The sequence below is a fragment of the Erinaceus europaeus genome, chromosome 1 (assembly GCF_950295315.1).
Source record: "Erinaceus europaeus chromosome 1, mEriEur2.1, whole genome shotgun sequence".
NCBI classification, from domain to species: Eukaryota; Metazoa; Chordata; class Mammalia; order Eulipotyphla; family Erinaceidae; genus Erinaceus; species Erinaceus europaeus.
This window is the reverse complement of record NC_080162.1, coordinates 78637426-78654754: the sequence shown is the minus strand read 5'-3', so window position 1 is coordinate 78654754 and position 17329 is coordinate 78637426. Positions and strand designations below refer to the sequence as shown.

Below are 17329 nucleotides of genomic sequence, written 5' to 3'. Positions count from 1 at the left end.
TGCTGATAGTGTCTCTGAGAACATATGAGAGGAATTTGGAGTTCAGCTTGTGACTTGGAGGAAGTTGTAGTACTACTCTGAGAGTATGTGTTCTGCACTGGATCTAACCTTGAGGAATCTCCAAAGGATGATTAGGCTGATCAGAAGTTTGCAAATCACAGTTTTGGGGACAGTAGGTGAAAGAACTGGAACTGTTTATCCAGATTTTAGTTGATGGTTTCACTGCTTCTAGATATAAGATGGATTTTTCAGAGAAAGTATCTTTCCTGTGGAATTTTGGATTGGGTACTTATGTAGAGATGACACGTCAACAGACATGGGTTGCTTTGCATTGGAACTTACAGAGCAGAACTTTCTGATTAATAGACTGTAAGTGATGGGTTTTCCATCACTGGATGTATTCAGCAAAGGCCAGATGCTATACATAAAGCTAGTTAAACTCCCATTCATATACTAACCAGGCCCAATCCTGCTTAGCTTCTGAGATCAAATAAGATTGGATGTGTTCGGGTTAGTATGGCTATTGACAAGCAAGTTGAATCATTACAAATTTGACTCAGCCACATTTCATATGAAGTAACATCGCCAACTGGTATGGCTTGGGGAACAGGACTGGACTGAGGGTCAGTTTAGGGGAAGCTGAGATTGGAGGCATTCTAGGCTATCAGTGCTGGAGAACATGGAAGGTTGAATGCAGCTAGAGAGTTGACCCCGTCTTAATTGGCTAAGGGACAAGAGAATATCAAGAATTCTGAGAATAACTTATAGGAAGTGTAAGAGGATAGGAGACATGAGAGTCACCATGGTGACCTTTGTGAGAAGTTAGTATTTTGAGCAGAAAAGGTAGATAAACAGGAGAAGCTTGGTCCTAACTTGACTGTCAAGTGAGATATGACTGGTGGATAGGTTGATATTTTGATATGAGAGGTGGATAGGTTGATATTTTGTCGAATTTCATTCAGTAAATATTTATTGTTTAAGAATTTGGGATAAAGCAATTATTTCATATATGAAATTGTCACTTCATTTTTATCATTTCATTTTTTATATATATATATACATATATCCAGAGTATTAGCTCACTGGATAGGACATATGCCTTACCATGCATGCATCCCAGGTTCAAACCCTGATGTCACATGGAAGGTACTATAGGATCTGAGGAAGTTCTATTACTGTGGTGTCTCTCCCTCCTTTGTCTCTATATGAACATAAGGGTGAACTAGGGCACCGAGAGGATAACACCAGCATCAGGGTTAACAGTTTATTTATTTATTTACTTATTTATTTTTCTATTCTTTTAGATTTATTTTTTTCAATTTTTAAATATTTATTCCCTTTTTGTTGCCCTTGTAGTTATTATTATTGTTGACATCATCATCGTTGGATAGGACATACAGAAATGGAGAGGGGAGGGGAAGACAGAGAGGGGGAGAGAAAGACACCTGCAGACTTGCTTCATTGCTTGCGAAGTCATCCTCCCTGCAGGTGGGGAGCCTGGGGTTCGAACCGGGATCCTTACGCCGGACTTTGTTCTTTGCACCACGTGCGCTTAACCCGCTACACTACCGCTGGACTCCCTCTTTTAGGATTTATTTACTCTGGCACATGTGATACTAGGGTCTCAACTTTGTTCCTTATTTTAAGTCCAAAACTAGCCACGAAGCTACTGGGCAACAGAATTACATGCCTGAGGCCCTAGAGGCCACAGATTTAGTCCTCAGTACTACCATATGACATAGCTGAGCATATCCGCTTGAGTACAAGTGTGTAGGGATCTATATTCAAGCCCCTGTTCCCCACCTGCAGGGCATAAGTTTCATAAGTAGTGAAACAATTGTGTTGGTGTCTCTCTCTTTCTCTCCCTGTTTCTCTCTCCCCTCTCAATTTCTGTCTGTCCTATCAAATAAAAGGAGGAATAGAAGGTAAAAATAGCCACTGGGAGAAGTGGACTTGTCTTACAGGCAATGAGCCCTACTGATAACCCTAGTGGCAGAAAAGTTCACCTGAAGCAGTGAAATCATACAAGGACCTTCTGCAAAGGAAGTGTGTGTGTGTGTGTGTGTGTGTGTGTGTGTGTGTGTGTGTGTGTGTGTTAGTGATATACTAAAGAGAAAAGAGGAGAGGCATATGTGTTCTGTCAGTGGCAGCTGAGTTGAACCTAGAGTGGCAGGGAAAGGAGAACTTACTTCCTTTGTAATGGAAACATTTTGAAGTCCTAGAGGTGGTGAGAGATCGTCAAACTATGTAAATAGGAGATAAGAAGATAAGAACATTCCAGATACTACAAAGTCTTTTTGGTTTAACAAGTTTGTTTGGAGAATAGTAAACTAGCAGATCTGTGACACCAGAATTGTATGAGTAAGAGAAAATTATTTAGGTGATTAGGTTAAAGATATGTAGGTGTTTCAAGATCTTGTAGACTGCTACAGAGTTTGAATTTTTATTTATTATTTGTTTATTTACTTATTTATTTATTTTTGCAGGGCCAGTGAAGACTCCACAACTCCCATGCTGACTTTCTCATTCAGAGATAGAGTGGGAGAGATACTATCGCACCACAGCTTCCTCCAGTGCTATTGCACTTCCATGTGGTTCCATAGGTGCACATATGGTGAGGCCTACACCCTACCCAGTGAGCTATCTCTCAGTTCTATAGATTTTTTTTTTTTTTAAGCTTTGTTTATTGATGAAGGTGTGAACCAGAGCACCATTCTGGCATATGTGATACCGGGGCTCAAACTTGGGACCTCATACTTTAGAATCTAATATTTTATCCACAGCTCCACCTCCTGGTCTACTGGATTTTTAAAAACTCTTATTTAATTTGATGGAACAGAAACAAATTGAGGGGGAGAGAGAGAGAGAGGGAGGGAGAGAGAGAGAGAGAGATAACAGCACTGCTTCACCACTTGTGAACCTTTTCCTCTGCAGGTGGTGATAGAGGGCTTGAACCCAGGTAACATGTAACATGGTAACATGCACTTAACCAGGTGTGCCACTGCATCTGATAGGTTTTGTTTTTTTTTCTTTTTTGCCTCCAGAGTTATTGCTAGGGCTCCGTGCCTGCACTATAAATATATTGCTCCTGGAGACCATTTTTTCCCATTTTTGTTGCCCTTTATCATTCCTGCCATTGTTGTTGAATAGGTCAGAGAGAAATTGAGAGAGGAGAGGAAGACAGAGAGGGGAATAGAAAGGTAGACACCTGCAGATCTGTTTCACTGCTTGCAAAGTGACACCCATTAGGTGGGGAGCCAGGGCTGGAACCGGGATCCTTAGCTAGTTCTTGCGCTTCGGGGCATGTGTATTTAACCTGCTGCACTGCCATTAGGCGGGGTGTTTTATTTTATTTTATTTATTCCCTTTTTGTTGACCTTGTTGTTTTATTGTTGTATTTATTATTGTTGTTACTGTTGTCATGTTGGATAGGACAGAGAGAAATGGAGAGAGATGGGGAAGACAGAGAGGGGGAGAGAAAGGTAGACACCTGCAGACCTACTTTACTGCTTGTGAGGGGACTCCCCTGCTGGTGGGGAGCCAGGGGCTGGAACCAGGATCCTTAAGCATGTCCTTGTGCTTTGTGCCAGGAGCGCTTAACCTGCTGCACTACCGCCCCGACTCCCCCAGGGTTTTTTGTTTGTTTTTTATTTTTTTTTAATTTATTTTATTTATTCCCTTTTGTTTCCCTTGTTGTTTCATTGTTGTAGTTATTATTGTTGTTGTCGTTGTTGGATAGGACAGAGAGAAATGGAGAGAGGGAGGGGAAGACAGAGAGGAGGAGAGAAAGATAGACACCTGCAGACCTGCTTCACCGCCTGTGAAGCGACTCCCCTGCAGGTAGGGAGCCGGGGTTCGAACCGGGATCCTTATGCCGGTCCTTGTGCTTTGCGCCACCTGCACTTAACCCGCTGCGCTATAGCCCGACTCCCTGTTTGTTTTTTTTAATTTTTTTTTTATTTAAGAAAGGATTAATTAACAAAACCATAGGGTAGGAGGGGTACAACTCCACACAATTCCCACCGCCCAATCTCCATATCCCACCCCCTCCCCCGATAGCTTTCCCATTCTCTATCCCTCTGGGAGCATGGACCCAGGGTCATTGTGGGTTGCAGAAGGTAGAAGGTCTGGCTTCTGTAATTGCTTCCCCGCTGAACATGGGCGTTGACTGGTCGGTCCATACTCCCAGTCTGCCTCTCTCTTTCCCTAGTAGGGTGGGTCTCTGGGGAAGCTGAGCTCCAGGACATATTGGTGGGTCTTCAATCCAGGGAAGTCTGGCCGGCATCCTGATGACACCTGGAACCTGGTGACTGAAAAGAGAGTTAACATACAAAGCCAAACAAATTGTTGAGCAATCATGGACCCAAAGCTTGGAAAAGTGGAGAGGAAGTACTAGGGAGGTACTCACTGCAAACTCTAGTGTACTTCTGCTTTCTTACTTTGGTGCCATACTCCAAACTCAGTCAATTTCTGCTTTGCGTTTCTACTTCTTTTTTTTTTTTTTACATGCATAACATTCCCCAGATTCCCATTTAACAATACATACCCACTATTTCATTCATCATTTTTCATGGACCTGTATTCTCCCCACCCACCCACCCACCCCAGAGTCTTTTACTTTGGTGTAATACTCCAATTCCATTTCAGGTTCGACTTGTGTTTTCTTTTCTAATCTTGTTTTTCAACTTCGGCCTGAGAGTGAGATCATCCCATATTCATCCTTCTGTTTCTGACTTATTTCACTCAACATGATTTTTTCAAGGTCCATCCAAGATCAGTTTTTAAGCAATGGGAAATCTCATGGTTTTGTTTGTTTGAGCAAAGGTGTGATATGACTTAACTTCAGTTTTAACAGGATTGCCCTCATTGCTACACTGAGAATTGCCTGCTTGTGGAATGAGTAGAGCTAGGCATAGCCTAAGTAAGGGTGGCAGATTTAAAAAGGTAATGGAATAAACCTGATGAGAAATGATGAGAAGGTAGTCTGGGAGGTGGTGCAGTAAATAAAGCATGAGGCCCTGAGTTTGATCCCCAACAGAACATATACCAGAGTGATATCTGGTTCTTTCTCTCTGTTCCTATCTTTCTCATGAATGAATAAATAAAATAGTTTTAAAAAAATAAATGATGACAAGTTGGGTTGTGTAGTTTTAGAATTGTGAGGAGTAAGACATGAGCAACTGATAGCAAATCAATGAGAAATTCTTAAGTCTACCTAAAGATGTAGGGTCTTGGCATTAGTGGGAAATCATTGTAGAAAGAGAGTTTTATGTGGTCTTGGAGATGTTGCAAGTGGGTAAAGCACTGAACTCTCAAGCATGAGGTCCTGAGTTTAATTCCCAGTAGCACATGTACCATAGTGATATCTGGTTCTGGTTCTTTCTCCTATCTTTCTCGTTAATAAATAAAACTTAAGAAAGAGAGACTGACTCTGAGGGGATCAGTTCCTGGGTTATGAATAAAGCTATGAGGCAGGGATTTTAAGAGAACCAGAGAGTGGGGATAGATAGCATAATGGTTATGCAAACAGACTCTCATGCCTGAGGCTCCAGAGTCCCAGGTTCAAGCCCCTGTACCACCGTTAGCAATAGTTGAGCAGTGCTCTGGTAAAAAAAAAAAGAGAGAGAGAACCAGAGTGAGAGACTTTGTTCTTTGAGTTCAGATTAGGGGCCAGGTCAGGAAACATTCTTGTAAGTAGAACCTGTTTTAGAGTGAGGTTGAGTTTGGAGTCAAAAGTTGTAGACAGAGCCCTGAATACTTTTTCTATATTCTTAGACCACTTAGTTGTAAGCACCATCTCCTGTCCTACTAAATTTACTTAATATTATTAAAATATGCAAATTTGATAGCCCTCTCTTTCGCAAGTGTCGGTGGGACCTGTCTGGGTGAATGAAGTCTGCTGACCTCAAACTGGGATCTAACATTCAATAAAGAGTAGGAGGGGACAAAGGAGATAACAATGTTTATGCAAAATTCCCACCACCACCGTAGTAAGCCAGGATTAAAATATACATTAAAAAAATGTAAAGGATCCAAGGTGTTTGTTTGACTTAGGTCCTTTGTTTTCCAGATGGCCCACTGTGTGACCTTGGTTCAACTCTCCATTTCCTGTGACCAACTCATTGACAAGGATATTGGCTCTAAGTCTGACCCACTCTGTGTCCTTTTACAGGATGTGGGAGGGGGTAACTGGGCTGAGGTGAGAAGGACCATGGAGGTGGTCCTAAAAGAGATTGGGATTTGGGGGTGGATGATATATAACTCAGATAACTTACTGGCTTTTGCCCACAGCTTGGTCGGACTGAGCGAATACGGAACTGCTCAAGCCCAGAGTTCTCCAAATCTCTTCAGCTTGAGTATCACTTTGAAACAGTCCAGAAGCTCCGATTTGGCATATATGACATAGACAACAAAACACCTGAGCTTGGGGATGATGACTTCCTAGGAGGGGCTGAGTGCTCCCTAGGACAGGTATGTAAGGCTAGGGATTAAAGTCCTCTAAGAGTTCTGTCAAACAGCTTAATTTACATGAGATTTGAAGTGGGAGACAGAACTGAACGCTGCTTGAGAAGTGACATCTCACCCTGCTCTGCTCCAGATTGTGTCCAGCCAGTTACTAACTTTACCCTTGATGCTGAAGTCTGGAAAACCTGCTGGGCAGGGGACTATCACGGTAAGGAAGGACTCTGCAAAGGGATAGGAGACTTAAAATGATGAGGAATTCATGAGGTAATACAGTCTCCTGCCTCCCCTACCTAGGTCTCAGCTCAAGAGTTAAAGGATAGTCGTATAGTGACCATGGAAGTAGAGGCCAGAAACCTAGATAAGAAGGTATGTGTGGAGGGAAGTCTGAGTGTTTGAGAATCAAAGGGGCTGTATCAAGGGACTGAGGCCTTGCATATTAGTGTCTCTTCTTTGAGTCTTATAACAGGTCTCTGGAATTGACAGGATTTCCTGGGGAAATCAGACCCATTCTTGGAGTTCTTCCGTCAGGGTGATGGGAAATGGCACCTGGCATACAGATCCGAGGTGTGAAATACCTGGAATTGGATGTGGTGTGGTAGGAAAGAAATTCCTGGGGTTTGTGACTACTAAGAGTTGAATTGTATATGGGGTAATGGGTAGGTAGAGCTTTGCTGAGGTTTAACCTCTGGCCCCATGTGACAAAGCAGTGCTCTGATCTCTCAATAAGTGAATGACTAAGTCATATATATGGAGAGATAATTCGGGGGTGGGGTGGGGACTATATATAGGGGTAGGGAAGGACACATGTCCTGTATACCAGAGTTCACTGGAGACCTTGCCCTCTACCTTCAGGTAATCAAGAACAACCTGAACCCTACATGGAAGCGCTTCTCTGTTCCCCTTCAGCATTTCTGTGGGGGTGACCCCAACACACCTATCCAGGTGAGGAACTTGGCTCATATGGACTGAGCAGAGGCACAAAGCCTGGAAAAGTGGGGGTTTTTTTTGTTTTTTTTTTCTCAATTGCCACCTACTTCCTGATCATTATATGCATTTGCATCTTCCCCCCACAGGTGCGATGCTCAGACTATGACAGTGATGGGTCACATGATCTCATTGGTACCTTCCACACCAGCTTGACCCAGCTTCAAGCTGTCCCAGTAAGTATTAGCCCTAACTTTGCTCAGGGATGATGAGGTGTGGGGCCTAGAGACAGGAGAGAGAGAGGGCAGTCAGCTCTAGTCTTGACTGATACTATGGAAGTTTCCTACCCTAATTTTTCTTTCCTCACCAGGCTGAGTTTGAATGCATCCACCCTGAGAAACAGCAGAAAAAGAAAAGCTACAAAAACTCTGGAACTATCCGTGTCAAGATTTGCCAGGTGAAACCTGGCGTTTTGGAGTCACATTTGCCCCATGTGACCTAGCCTCTGAACCTTGAGCCCCAAGTTCCTACCTTAACATCTCTACTGTTGTCCTGGTTTCATCTGCAGGTAGAAACTGAATATTCGTTCCTGGACTATGTGATGGGAGGCTGTCAAATCAACTTTACTGTAAGTTGCCTCTCTCTCTCACTCTCCCACTTTAAGTTGCTTTACTAGTAAGGTCGAAAAAACAGATGTGAGCTTTTCTCGTCCCATCCTGTTAGGTAGGCATAGACTTCACAGGCTCCAATGGAGACCCCTCCTCACCTGACTCCCTACACTACCTGAGTCCAACCGGGGTCAATGAATACCTGACGGCACTGTGGAGTGTGGGCAGCGTGATACAGGACTATGACTCGTGAGTAACTGCTTCCGAGTCTGTCTTCATTCCCTGCAGATGTTTTAGTCTCTGGGCTCACTGTACACAGTCCCCTTACTACTTCTCCAACTTACTGTCTTCCTACAGGGACAAACTGTTTCCAGCATTTGGGTTTGGGGCCCAGGTGCCTCCTAACTGGCAGGTGAGTATTCTCTTCTCAGTAACATTTTCAGTTTCACAGTTCTGATCTTGGGCAATACAGTGAACTTGTTGCCTAGTATCCAGTTTTATGGGGAGCTGCAGAGATGCATCCATACAGCAAGTGTTTAGGATGACTAAATAGCTCTGATTAAGTGCTTGATAAATACCAGGATATGTCCACCCCACCCCCTTAATATAAATTAAGAGGAGTGAGGAGGAGGAGTAGAGTAGAGGAGTGAGGATGACCTCATTTTTCATTCTTGCCCTCAGGTCTCTCATGAGTTTGCCTTGAACTTCAATCCAAATAGCCCCTACTGTGCAGGTAAGTCCCCCATCTTTGAGTATCTGTCTATATAGTGTAGGGTGAATGGGAGGGGTGGAAAAGGAGAGATACTTTATTACTTTTTGTTTTATTTTTACCAGAGCTCTGTTCAGCTCTCGATTATGGTGGTGTTGGAAATTAAACCTGGGCTTTTTGGTGCCTCAGGCATGAAAGGCTTTTTGCATAACCATTATGCTATCTCCCCAACCCTAAAACAGATACTTGACTCTGTTTCCAGAAGAGATCTTAGAATTAGGTTCTGTAATCAAATTACCATCCTGCCACTTGCTAACAATAAGAGTTTGTTTGCACAATCATTATACTATCTCCCCTGCCCCTCAGGTAACCTCAGGTGGGGTGGCAAAGGAACACCAAAGAGCCAGGTGGTGGTACACCTGGTTAAGCACGCACACTATAGTGTGCAAGGGCCCAGGTTCAATCACCTGGTCCTCACCTGTAGGAGGTAAGCTTCACTAGTGGTGAAGTAGAGCTGCAGGTGTCTCTCTGTCTCTTCCCTTCTCTATCTCCCCTTCCCTCTCAATTTGTCTCTATCCAATAATAAATAAAATAAAATGACATTAAATAAAAATATTTGTAAAAAATCAATTTCTTTCTCTAATATATATATTTTTTTTTAAATTTTTTTTTTAATTCTCTTTTGTTGCCCTTGTTGTTTTATTGTTGTAGTTATTATTGATGTCGTTGTTGTTGGATAGGACAGAGAGAAATGGAGAGAGGAGAGGAAGACAGAGAGGAGGAGAGAAAGACAGATACCTGCAGACCTGCTTCACCGCCTGTGAAGCGACTCCCCTGCAGGTAGGGAGTCAGGGGCTTGAACCGTGATCCTCACACCAGTCCTTGCTCTTTGCAGCACGTGCGCTTAACCCACTGCGCTACCACCCAACTCTCTCTATCTAATAGTTTAAAGAGAGAAACACCAAAGCATTTACCCACTATTCATGTAGTTCTCCTTAATATTTCCAAGTGCTGCTAGAGATTGAAATCAGGGCCTTATATGCCATAAGGCATCTGCTTTACCTACAGAGCTATCTCCCAGCCCCTGTATATATATTTTATTTAAAATATTTATTTATTTATTGGATAGAGACTGTCAGAAATCGAGAAGGAAAGGGGAAATGGGAGGAAACACAGAGACACATCTGCAACACTGCTTTACCACTCAGAAAGCTTTCCCCCTGCAGGTGGGTATTGGGGCTCAAACCTGGGACCTTGTGTGCTGAACCAGGTGCACCATCACCCAGCCCTATATATTTCTTTCTTTTTTTTTTTTTTTTTTTAATATTTATTCCCTTTTGGGCGGGGGAAGATAGCATAGTGGTTATGCAAAGAGACTCTCATGCCTGAGGCTCCGAAGTCCCAGGTTCAGTCCCCCGCACCACCATAAACCAGAGTTGAGCAGTGCTCTGGTGTTTCTCTCTGTGTCTTTCTCTCTCTACATCTCTCTCAAAAAATAAAATAAATAAAATACATAAAAAAAAGAAAAAAAGAAAAGACTTATTAAAAATATATATATATTTATTCCCTTTTGTTGCCTTTTTTGTAGTTGTTGTTAATGTCGTCGTTGTTGGATAGGAGAGAAATGGAGAGAGGAGGGGAAGACAGAGGGGGAGAGAAAGACACCTGCGGACCTGCTTCACTACTTGTGAAGCGACTCCCCTGCAGGTGGGAAGCCGGGATCCTTACGCTAGTCGTGACACTTTGTACCATGTGCGCTTAACCTGCTGTGTCACTGTCCGGCCTCCAGGGTGAATCTTTTTGTTCTTGTTCTTCATTGTTAACATTTACTATATTTTTGGGTTGGGGGGGACAGTTCAGGTCCTGGAACATGATGGCAGAGGACGACATAGTGAGAGTTGAATGGAAAGGTGGAAAACTGAGAAATGTTACACATGTACAAACTATTGTATATTTTAAAAATTATTTACTTATTTATTCCCTTCTGTTGCCCTCAAGCTACTGTATTTTATTTATTAATGAGAAAGATAGGGGAAAGAGAAAGAACCAGATACCACTCTGATACATGTGCTGCTGGGGATTGAACTTGGGACCTCATGCTTGAGAATCCAGTGATTTATCCATTGCACCACTTCCCAGACCACGGCATTCCTGGATTCTTATTTTGTTAAATGGAGTATAATTCTTTTTTGTAAAGTGCATTTTTTTTTTGCATTTTGTTGCCCTTGTTTTATTATTGTAGTTATTGTTTGAATAGGACAGAGAAATGGAGAGAGATGGGGAAGACAGGGGGAGAAAAAGCTAAGACACCTGCAGACCTGTGAAGCAACCCCTCTGCAGGTAGGGAGCGAGGGCTCGAACTGGGATCCTTACGCCAGTGCTTGCACTTGATGCCATGTGCACTTAACCCACTGCACTACTGCTCGACCCCCATAATTCATTATTTTTAAGTAGATTATAATTGGATACTCAAGCTGATTTTTCAGAGGGTCCCCCTCATTTGGGTTTTTCTTTTTTTTTTTTTATATTTATTTTCTTTTGTTGCCCTTGCTTTTTTTTACTGTTGTAGTTATTATTGTTGTTATTGATGTCGTCGTTGTTGGATAGGACAGAGAGAAATGGAGAGAGGAGGGGAAAACAGAAAGGGGGAGAGAAAGACAGACACTTGCAGACCTGCTTCACCACCTGTGAAGCGACTCCCCTGCAGGTGGGGAGTCCGGGGCTCAAACTGGTATCCTTACACCGGTCCTTGATTTTTGCACCACGAGCGCTTAACCCGCTGTGCTACCGCCTGACTTCTCATTTGGGTTTTAATTCAAGCTGTGACTTAGGACAAATGTTCCTTCTCTTTTGCCTTAATTTTCTCATCTGCAGTATGTGGGTAAATCCCTTGGGAAAACCCCCTCAGCAAGGACTGAGAAATTTCAATATTCAACACCAAGAGCTTCAAGTATGTTAGTTTTTTTTTTTTTTTTGCTCCCTTTCTCTAGGCATCCAGGGCATTGTAGATGCCTATCGCCAAGCACTACCCCAGGTTCGTCTGTATGGCCCCACTAACTTTGCACCCATCATCAACCATGTGGCCAGGTTTGCTGCTCAGGCCACACAGCAGAAGACAGCCTCGGTGAGACTTGTGGGAGGTCATATGGGGTGGTCTTAGTCAAGGATTCCCTTGAGGGCTCTGTAATAAGGAACGTCTTGTCATCTTGGGAGCATGTAACTGGAATTTTTTTTTTTTTCCTTTTGTTGCTGTTGTTGTTATTATTGTTATTGATGTCATTGTTGTTAGATAGGACAGAGAGAAATGAGAGGGATGGGGAAGACAGAGATGGGGAGAGAAAGATAGACACCTGTAGACCTGCTTCACCGCTTGTGAAGCGACTCCCCTACAGGTGGGGAGCCGGGGGCTCCAACTGGGATCGTTACTCCGGTTCATGCGCTTAACCTACTGCGCTACCCCCTGACCCCCGTAACTGGGATTTTTAAGAGGTGTTATATGAGCTTATCATCCACCCACCCCTACCACCCCAGCAATACTTCGTGCTGTTGCTGCTGACGGATGGTGCTGTCACAGATGTGGAGGCCACACATGAAGCTGTGGTTCATGCTTCCCACCTGCCCATGTCAGTGATCATCGTGGGTGTAGGTGGAGCTGACTTTGAAGCCATGGAGCAACTGGATGCTGATGGTGGACCCTTGCATTCACGCTCTGGGAAGACAGCTGCTCGTGACATAGTGCAGTTTGTACCCTTCCGCCGTTTTCAGAATGTGAGTGTGGGACAACCTTAGGAGAATCCCAGATTTCTGATTGCACCCTTATACCACTCCCTGATATGAGTGACATAAGGTTCATCTAAGCCTGAGAAATGGGGTTTTGAAACCTTTGGGAGGTGGAGGGATGAAATGTAGACTTTGGGAAGCTATTATGGGCTATCGCTGACTTTGTTCCTCTTCTCACAGGCCCCTCGGGAGACACTGGCACAAACTGTGCTTGCTGAAGTACCTGTGCAACTGGTTTCCTACTATAAGGCTCAAGGTTGGACTCCAGTCAAACCACTTCCAACACCAGCCAAGGACCCTGCACAGGTCTCCCAAGCCTAGATTCCTTTGGAGGATAAGCAGAGGCCCTTGCCCTGTATCCACAAGGTCCCTTTAGGTCATGATCCAAACCTGCAGACATTCCCCAGAGCTAGCACTTCAGTTTATACTTTTATACTTTTTTCTACTGTTACTGCTCTTGATCCCACCTGCCTGTCTCCAGAGCCCTTCATTCAATAAAGATCAATGAAGAGCACTTTTGCCAGCATTGTGCATTGTTTGGGGATGGGAAGGTGTTAAAAACCATGTTTATGGGAGTCAGGCGGTAGCACAGCGGGGTTAAGCGCACGTGTCATGAAATGCAAGGACTGGAGTGAGGATCCTGGTTTGAGCCCCAGCTTCCCACCTGCAGGGTAGTCGCTTCACAGGCGGTGAAGCAGGTCAGCAGGTGTCTTTCTCTCCCCCTGTCTTCCCCTCCTCTCTCCATTTCTCTGTCCTGTCAACAACGATATCAATAACAATAATAACTACGACAAAAAAAAACAAGGACAACAAAAGCAAATAAATATTTTTTAAAAACCTTATTTCCCTCTGAGACCATTGTCATTAGGGGTAACTGAATGGAGGATGCCTCTGACGGGCATAATTCACTTGGATAATGAGACGCTTTGCCATGTATGAGACCCAGGTTTGAACCCTCCCAACTGCCCAAGAACACTATAATGTTGTGGTTTCTTTTCCTTCTCTCTGCCTGTCTGGGGGGAAAAAAATACCTATGACAAAAGAGCCATATTGGTCCAGGTGGTGGCGCCTCCATGTGCAAGGACCTGATTTTAGCCCTCCAGTCTCCACCTGCAAGAGGGCAGCTTTATGAATGGTGAAGCAGTGCTGCAGGTGTCTATCTTCCCCCACCCTGCTCAATTTTACTGTCTCTATAACTTAAGAAATTTTTTAATATATATATTTTATATATTTATTTATTCCCATTTGTTGCCCTTGTTTTTTATTGTAGTTATTTTTTTTCCATTTTTAAAAATTTATTGGGGAATTAATGTTTTACATTCAACAGTAAATACAATAGTTTGTACATGCATAACATTCCCCAGTTTCCTATATAACAATACAACCCCCACTAGGTCCTCTGTCATCATTCTTGGATCTGTATTCTCCACACCCACCCACCTCAGAGTCTTTTACTTTGGTGCGATACGCCAATTCCATTTCAGGTTCTACTTTTGTTGTTTTTTTTCTGATCTTGTTTTTCAGCTTCTGCCTTAGAGTGAGATCTTCATCCTTCTGTTTCTGACTTATTTCACTTAACATTTTTTAATTTCTTTATTGGGGAATTAATGTTCTTTTTTTATTTCATTTCTTTATTGGGGAATTAATGTTTTACATTCAACAGTAAATACAATAGTTTGTACATGCATTTCATATATATATATATATATATATATATATATATATATATATATATATATATTCTGACTAGACTTCTAGAGACACTGACTCTATTTTACATACAAAGACTAAACCAAATATCCATCCAGCCTTGCCCTAGAGTAGAGCTTAACTGGGTACATAGGTAAGGTAGAAAGTGTTTTGTTTTGGGGACTGGGGTAAATAGCATAATGGTTATGCAAAGAGACTCTTATGCCTGAGGCACCAAAGTCCCAGGTCCAAACCCCCATCCCCACCATAAACCAGAGCTGAGCACTGCTCTGGTTAAAAAAAAAAAAATCTCTGCCTCCAGGGATACCACTGGGGCTAGGTGCTTGCATTACAAATCCACTGCTCTTGGTGGCCTTTTCTTTCCATTATTGTTGCTGTTATTGCTGCTATTGGATAGGACAGAGAAACTGAGAGGAGGGGGGAAAGAAACCCACCTGCAGACTTGTTTCACCACTTGTGAAGTGACCCCCATGCAGGTGGGTAACTGGGGCTTCGAACTTGGGATTATTGCACTAGTCCTTGCGCTCTGAGCTGTGTGCACTTAACCTGGTGCGATACTGCCCGGCCATTTTTTATTTTATTTTTCATTTTATTTTTTTAATGGGAGTACTGGTTTTTATTAAATTGTTTAGTTCAAATGCTGGGCCTTGCCCATAGTTGCTCTTGATGTATAAAGCCTGAATGTTCTGCCAATTCTTAAGCAATGACACCAGGAAATTAATAGCTAAGTGGATGTTTTATGTAAGCTCATCATCTGTCATCTTCACATGGCTTACAGCCTCTGCCAGACATAGCACCTTCTTCATTTGGAACTTCATTTGGACTGTAGACTTGACTTTATCAGCTTTGGCCACCGCATTCTCATCGTGGGTCAGCAAGGAAGAAAACTTGCCAGCCTTATTCAGGCTTGGGCCTAGGATTCTGGGAATCTGCTTGATCAAAGATTCTAAAGCCAAAAAGGCATTATACTTATTGGCCAGCTTCTTGACTAGTTTCTTATTCTTGTTGAGTTTCTTCAGTGCTTAGATGTCCATGGCCTCATCATAGTACTGCTGGTCCCTTAGAACACATACAGAGAACTTGGGGCAGGGGTGGACTTAAACCCAAAGCGTCCATTTACCAACAGCCAGTCTGGCTTCTCAGACTAGCTGGCGGATTTGGCCCGGCCTCACCTTGTTTTAAGACCCAGGATGTGTGTGTGTGGGGGGGGGTTCGGTAGGTAGAAAGTTTTTGTAAGATTTTTTTTTTTGGGGGGGAGCAGGTTATTGCTGGGGCTCAGTACCTGCACCACAAATCCACTATTCCTAGAGGCTATTTTTTCCCTTTTTGCCCTTCTTATTTTTCCTTAGCTAATGTTTGGATGTTGAACTCGTTGTTTTGTGCTTTGCCCTCTGGAGGACTTTTAGCTGGACTCTTGTCCTGGTTCGAGTCTCCATTATTTTTTCTTGTTGTTTTAACCATTTTATATAAGTTAAGAGGTTTTTCAATCCCTGAGTTGGAGTTCAGTGGTGTAAAAGCCTTTTTTTTTCCCCCTGTAGGCTATGGTAGCCTGAGGGCTTTTAAACTATCAATAGGCTTCTTGGCTTAATCAATGACTCCTGACCAAGAGATAAAGCAGGGTGTGGCAGAGGTAATCCAGTGGTTATGCAAAGAGACTTTCACAGCCCTTCAGCTATGCCACCGAGGTATAGGTCTTCTCCTGAGTTTCCCGGTTAGATCTCTGTGCCCTGGTGTCCCTCCCTGTTGCTGCTCCAGATTCTGAGGGTAGTAGCAATGGGGACTCAGAGTTGTACTTGGTGAGTCTCTGGGGAGTCCTTTCCTCCCTTCAGCTGTCCCCTTGTTGGTGGAGCAGACTGGAGGTGGTGTCTCCACTGACAAACTGTCGAACTGTTAGCAGTCACTTAATCTCTCCTTAGGCCCCTCTCTCCTCTCTGTCACCAGCCACGCGTGTTTGTACTCACGGGTGATTTACTGGGTTTCTGTGGTCATTCTAGTCCTGTCTTGTTTCGGTCCGGGTGGTCTCCTTTGGTATTCCTAGTTGATCCGGGAGAGGAGAGGAGAGGGGAGAAAGCGATCTGCTGCTCGTAGCTCCCTGCCCTTCTTATTTTTGTTGTGGTTATTGTTATTATTATTGATATCATTGTTGGATAGGACAAGGAGAAATTGAGGGAGGAGGGGAAGATGGGGAGAGAGTGATGGACACCTGCAGACCTGCTTCACAGTCTGTGAAATGACCCCCTGCAGGTGGGGAGCTGGGGGCTTGAACTGGGATCAATGGGATATCATTACCCCCCTCTCTGGCTTTATCTTTGCCACCAGGGTTATTACTGAGGTTGAATGTCTGTACAATGACATCACCACTCCTGGCAGCCTTTCCCCCTTCTCTTTTCTTTAATATACAAATTGAAATAGGTAAAATAGAGACACACCTAAAACACTGTCACATTGCTTGTGTTGCTTTCCCTCCCTGCAAGTGGGCACTCAGTTTGGTCTGGAGTCTCTGAATATTGTAATGTGTGCTTTACTGAGTGTCATACTGCCTGGCCTTCCCTTCTTTGAACATTTTTTTTTCCCCCTGAGTACTCACTGCTCATCTCTGGTTTATGGTGGTGGTGGAGGGGGCAGAATTTAACCTGGGACTTTGGGGCCTCAGGCATGAATGTCTCTTTGCATTACCATTATACTATTTTATCTGCTCCCCCCCCCCCATATTTTTTTCTAGTATTAGAAGTCAAGGGAGAGAGATGGAGAAACAGCAAGACACGTGCAGCACTGTTTCACCACTTGTGAAGGTGGGGAGCAGGGGCTTGAACCTGGGATAAAGCACTGGATTCTCAAGCATGAGGTCCCAGGTTCAACCTCTTGAATTGCATGTACCAGAGTGGTACTCTAGTTCTCCTTTCTTTTTTTTAAATTTTATTTATTTTCCCTTTTGTTGCCTTTGTTGTTTTTATTGTTGCACTTATTATTGTTGTCATCACTGTTAGATAGGACAGAGAAAAATGAGGAGGGGAAGACAGGGAGAGAAAGATAGACACCTACAGACTTGCTTCACTACCTGTGAAGTGACTCCCCTGTAGGCTCGAACCTCCTTATACTGGTCATTGTGCTTCGCCACGTGCACTTAACCCGC

General features: G+C 43.5%; 1 protein-coding gene across 12 annotated transcripts in view; it reads left to right on the top strand.

The window, feature by feature from the left end:
* The window catches only part of CPNE1 (copine 1), a 53518-nt gene extending 40518 nt beyond the window's left edge, over positions 1–13000 (top strand). For 9 of the 12 annotated variants that reach the window (XM_060189073.1, XM_060189091.1, XM_060189086.1 and 6 more), the window contains 15 exons: positions 6071–6199; positions 6292–6471; positions 6599–6673; positions 6760–6831; positions 6949–7029; positions 7318–7407; positions 7539–7625; positions 7760–7846; positions 7958–8017; positions 8113–8246; positions 8355–8409; positions 8679–8730; positions 11697–11830; positions 12238–12474; positions 12667–13000. In XM_060189073.1, the coding sequence (XP_060045056.1) occupies positions 6071–6199; positions 6292–6471; positions 6599–6673; positions 6760–6831; positions 6949–7029; positions 7318–7407; positions 7539–7625; positions 7760–7846; positions 7958–8017; positions 8113–8246; positions 8355–8409; positions 8679–8730; positions 11697–11830; positions 12238–12474; positions 12667–12807 (1614 nt within the window). In that variant the 3' untranslated portion in view covers positions 12808–13000. Of the gene's footprint in view, positions 1–6070; positions 6200–6291; positions 6472–6598; positions 6674–6759; positions 6832–6948; positions 7030–7317; positions 7408–7538; positions 7626–7759; positions 7847–7957; positions 8018–8112; positions 8247–8354; positions 8410–8678; positions 8731–11696; positions 11831–12237; positions 12475–12666 lie in introns of those variants that run through there. The other 3 variants (XM_060189117.1, XM_060189119.1, XR_009549419.1) reach the window with 3 other exon arrangements.
* Positions 13001–17329: the final 4329 nt, after the last annotated feature.